General features: G+C 41.9%; 1 protein-coding gene across 1 annotated transcript in view; it reads right to left on the bottom strand.

Moving 5' to 3' along the window:
- The window catches only part of Pms2 (PMS2 postmeiotic segregation increased 2 (S. cerevisiae)), a 24,773-nt gene that overhangs the window by 17,516 nt on the left and 2,054 nt on the right, over window positions 1–5,203 (bottom strand). Inside the window, exons 2-6 of the mRNA XM_013023399.1 lie at window positions 4,135–4,274; window positions 2,396–2,482; window positions 2,070–2,172; window positions 1,848–1,860; window positions 25–192 (exon numbers count right to left, since the gene is read on the bottom strand). Coding sequence (XP_012878853.1) covers window positions 25–192; window positions 1,848–1,860; window positions 2,070–2,172; window positions 2,396–2,482; window positions 4,135–4,274 — 511 coding nt within the window. The remainder of the gene's footprint in view (window positions 1–24; window positions 193–1,847; window positions 1,861–2,069; window positions 2,173–2,395; window positions 2,483–4,134; window positions 4,275–5,203) is intronic.

Genomic DNA, 5,203 nt, shown 5'->3' with positions numbered 1-5,203 from the left:
GATGTTTTTAATAGCCACCATTACCTGCTTCTGCCCGAACACAGAGCCAATATTCTCTTTGACACTGGAGCCTCCACTAGTGCAAACCACAGGCTGCCGTTTTCCTTGTCCAAGCTGATTGGTACAACTTACTCGGACACCTGCTGAAATGATACAGTATGCCTGTAACACCTGGACCATTTTGGCATACTCCTGTTTAAAAAACCACAAACAGAAGACAACATTATTTTAATCTAACAGGAGTTACAACAGCCAATACAAAGCTCTCATATTATAAGCCAGATGCCAGTGGCTCATGTCTGTAATCCTCAGGACTCTGAGATCAGAGGATCATGGTTCAAAGCCTGCTCAGGCAGCAAAGTCCATGAGACTCTTATCTCCAATTAACCACAAAAAGCCAAAAGTAGAGAGCTAGTGGTAGAGAGCTAGCCTTGAGCAAAAAGAAACTAAGGAACAGCACCTTTGTCCTGAGTTCTAGCTCTAGGACAAAAAAAAAAAAGTTATCCTCTCAGGAATGAGGGCAAGAGTTTCTGACAGAAGGACCTAAAAAAAAAAAAGCATTTCCTGGGCTGGGAAGGTGGCTCAGTGGTAGAGCGCTTGCCTTGCATGCATGAGGCCCTGGGTTCGATTCTTCAGCACCACATAAGCAAAAAGCTGGAAGTGGAGATGTGGTTCAAGTGGTAGAGTGCTAGCCTTGAGCTGAAGAGCTGAGGGACAGCGCCCAGGCCCAGAGTTCAGGCCCCACAAACGGACCCCCCCCCAAAAAAAAGCATTTCCTTCACAGCATGGTGGTACAGACTTGAAAGCCCACACATAGGCAGCTGAGGCAGGAGGATCCTGAGTTCAAGGACAGCCTGTGCTCTGAAGTGCAGTCTTAAACAAAATAGAACAAAAAAGTGGGGCTGAGAATGTGGCTTAGTGGTAGCGTGCTTGCCTCGCATGCATGAAGCCCTGGGATTGATTCCTCAGGACCATTTAAACAGAAAAAGCCAGAAGTGGTACTGTGGCTCAAGTGGTAGAGTGCTAGTCTTGAGCAAAAAGAAGCTCAGGGACAGTGCCCAGGCCTAGAGATCAAGCCCCAGGACTGGCAAAAAAAAAAAAAAAAGAAAAAGGTATAGTCTACTTAACCATGTAATCCTTCCCCTAAAAAATTAAAAAAAAAAAAACAGATATGGTCTCACTACATGTAACCCACGCTGGCCTTGAACATGTGATTCTTCTATCTCATGATGGGTTTATAGGTGTTTATCACACCCTCCCTTGGATGTTTTGTTCCTTAAACACACACACACACACACACACACACACTCACTCACACACACAAAAACCAAATGTATCTTTATAGAAAGGCCAGTACAACATAGCTCAACAGCTCATAACACAAGGCTCTCTATGTCTTTGTTGAGAAAAAGCAAACAAACCCTATCTTTAAAAACTAAGGGAGAGGGGGCTGGGAAGGTGGCTCAGTGGTAGAGCGCTTGCCTTGCATGCCTGAGGCCCTGAGTTCGATTCCTCAGCACCACATAAGCAAAAAGAAAAAAGCCAGAAGTGGTCCTTGGCTCAAATGGTAGAGTGCTATCCTTGAGCTGAAGAGCTGAGGAACCACCCAGGCACAAAGTTCAGGCCCCATGACTGACCAAAAAAGAAAAAGAAAGAAAGAAAAAAAGAATTCAAAGCTATATTAAATATGAGCCCTGGGGAAGATTTTCCTAAAAACTTAAAGATAAACTAACTGTAATCTAGAATTTATTGTCTGTGTTACTCATCTCGCTTTTTTTTTGGACAGTGCTGGGAATCAAATTCAGGGCCTCACTCATATTTGGCAAGTCCTCTACCTGGGGCTATACCTCCTCTGCATTACTTCACAATTGAGGTAACACATTCTTACAATACTATTTGCTTCATTTTACTCATCTATTCATGGTATTTCTAGAAGTATATATCATGCAGATTGGCAGGAAGATAAATCAGAAGTTGGGAGATTTCAACAATATTGAATCTAATCAAACTGGAATTTTCAGAAGGTTTTCCAAAGGAGTTAATATAAATGGATAAAAATGACGTATCACCTCAGTGCACAGAGTGAGCTCAAAGCTTCTCCCCGAAAGCCAAAAGTTTCAACCTGGGTGAGGTCAGCAAACTCTTGAATCTTAGAAGTATGATGTTTCAGAGCTGAAAGAGAGTGGAAAGTGATGTCTGAAATGTGTCGAGAGGGGCAGCAATGAACATGTGGTACCACCACAGCTTGTGCCTTTTTTAGTCATTTTTGTGACTGAAGATTAAGACACTGCTACTTTTCAGTCATTTTTGTGACTGAAGACAAGACACTGCTACGAAAAATTCTCAGGCATTTGGCCCAATTATTTTATAATAGGATTAGAAAAGCTGGCCTTACCTAAGCCTTCAAAGTTTCCTTCCTCTACCCCACATCCGTTGTCTGAAACTTCAATGAGATCCACCCCATAATCTTTAAGCCTGAGATCTTAAGAGAAAAAAAAAGAAAAAGAAAAAGAAAATTTACTTCTCAACAACTGACCCCTGCTCAAAGCTTTTGGATTGGCATTGTTATATAATATGAATTTAGGAATCATAACTATACTTTTTTTGGAGGGCAGGATTAGGATTGGAATTCAGGGCCTTGTGCTCCTTCAGCAGGAGCTCTAACTTGAGCCACATCTCCAGCAGCTATTTTTTTTCATTAGAATTTATGCCTGGGGCCAGCGTGGACACAACCTTCCTAATGATGCTTTTAACATATCTGGGTTGACAGGCATATATACCATCATGCCCAGCTTTTTATGGGTTGAGGTGGAGGTCTCTAATGAAGCTTTTCCCCTGGGCTGGTATTAGACATCTCTGTCTTCAAGTAGTTAATATTACAGGCTTGAGTCATTGCACCAAGCCCTATAATACTTTTAAGTAAACTGTTACCAGTCCATACATTTTATTTATTTGTCTGTTTATTTCTATTTGCAGTGACAAAGAATGAAGCCAGGAGCTCTGCATACGCTATGTAAATACTCTACCACCATTACATCCTCAACCCTGTTTTTTGCAATATCCTTCTGAAGCTGGATGCTGGCAGCTCATGCCTGTAATCCTAGCTACTCAGGAGGCCGAGATCCCAGAATCCAAGTTCAAAGCCATCCTGGGCGGGAAAGTTGGTGAGACTTATCTCCAATTAACTACCAGAAAACTCAAGTGGAGCTGTGGCTCAAAGTGGTAGAGCACTAGCTTTCAGTGAAAAAGCGCAGGGACAGTGCACAGGCCCTGAGTTTAAGTCCCACAACGAATCAAAAAAAAAAAGGGGGGGGGCTGAGAAGGTGGCTCAGTGGTAGAGCGCTTGCCTTGCATGCCTGAGGCCCTGAGTCCGATTCCTCAGCACCACATAAGCAAAAAGAAAAAAGCCAGAAGTGGTGCTGTGGCTCAAGTGGTAGAGTGCTAGCCTTGAGCTGAAGAGCTGAGGGACAGCGCCCAGGCCCAGAGTTCAGACCCCACAACAGGACCCCCAAAAAAAAAAGTCTTTTTAAGTTACAAACACGTATGTTTGTTTTTTTCTTTTACAAAGATATAGTTATTACGGAGAACAGGCTAAAATCCAATTCCTGGACCATATTTTATTAGCTTTATCGCTTCAAAAAAGCAAATTCCTTGTTCCTGAATTTCTTCATCTGTATAATCAAGATGATAACTTTTTTTTTGGGCAGTCTTGGGGCCTGAACTCTGGGCCTGGGCGCCGTCCCTCAGCTTTTCAGCTCAAGGCTAGCACTCTATCACTTGAGCCACAGGGCCACTTCCGGCTTTTACTGCTGATGTGGTGCTGAGGAATCGTACCCAGGGCCTCATGCATGCAAGGCAAGCGCTCTACCACTGAGCCACCTTCCCAGCCCCAAGATGGTAACTCTTAGTTTAGTTGCTCTGCATATTAAAAGAGATATGTGATATACAATTCTGCTTAGCATATAGGAGGAGCACTGTAGAAATGAACTGCTAGTATTCTTGCCATCAAGTTAAGTACTAGACACTCATTATTTGTTACCATTAAGATAAACCAGTACTTGATTGTTTTAGGCAGTAACACATTTTCTAAAATAAGCAGCATAATCTTATTTCTTATTACTCTCTGAAACTTACCAATACTAGTGGCACCAGCATCCACACTATTTTCAACCAACTCCTTTACAGCAGTACTTAAACTCAGGACCACTTGCCCAGAACAAATCTGATGAACTGACTTCCCATCGATAGGTTTGATGGCTTTCGCAAGCTCTGTACTAAAGAAATCAATTACAAGACACAAGGCAAACATTCAAACAAAGCAAGTGATGGATTTTCATCACAATTTTAACTGTGGGAAACAAATTATTTGTTATTAGTTAATTGCTTTTATTGTTATCTGCACACAAACGTACGTGTTGCACTACAATCTTTAAAAATGTCAAAAAAAATAGGAGGTTGGAGGCACAGCTCAGTTGGTAGAGCACTAGCTTAGAAGCAAAACTGGTAGGTACTGAGTTCAAGTCCTGGTCTCATCTAAAAAAAAGTAAAAAAAAAAAAAAACTTCTGAACAGAATCAAATAAGTACTTAAAATCCAATTATACATGAGCATACATGAAGGAGTACATATATATGCTGCCTCTCTCAAGCAAAAATATAATTTCTTTTTGGAGGTGGGGCAGGCAGGCAAGGGAAGTTTGAGACAGGTTCTCACTGTGGTCCAAGATGGTCTGGAACTGGGGATCATTCTGCCTCAGCCTCCCAAATGGCTTGGCTGATAAGTATGCACCAGCATGCACCTCCATCTTCATATTTTACAACATTATCCGCTTTCTTGAAAGTAAAGTACTATTCTCTATATAACTTGAAAAGCTAGGAATATATATAGTAGGAAACAGTGTTTGCCCTAAAATCTTCTCAGAAACTGGGTACCAACTGTAAAAGAACTATTACTCCCACAGTTGCCGTTGAAATCCTGATACAAATCCAGATTGCCCACTGCTGCCTTGGCAAAAGCCCTCAAAATTGTTATGTTTTTAATTAGTCTCATTATGTATCCCAGACTGGCCTCGACTTGTGATCCTCCTGGCCTGTCTCCCAACTGCTGGGAGTACAGGCATAAACCACCACACCCAGTTGATCCAAGTTTTACAGCAATTTTGCTCAAAATCCATCCTCTGTGCTACCACTAGGAAATTTTTTTTT

The sequence above is a fragment of the Dipodomys ordii genome, unplaced genomic scaffold (genome assembly GCF_000151885.1).
Source record: "Dipodomys ordii isolate 6190 unplaced genomic scaffold, Dord_2.0 Scaffold68, whole genome shotgun sequence".
NCBI classification, from domain to species: domain Eukaryota; kingdom Metazoa; phylum Chordata; class Mammalia; order Rodentia; family Heteromyidae; genus Dipodomys; species Dipodomys ordii.
Note: the sequence above shows the minus strand (reverse complement) of the source record. Positions and strands in the feature narration are given on the sequence as shown.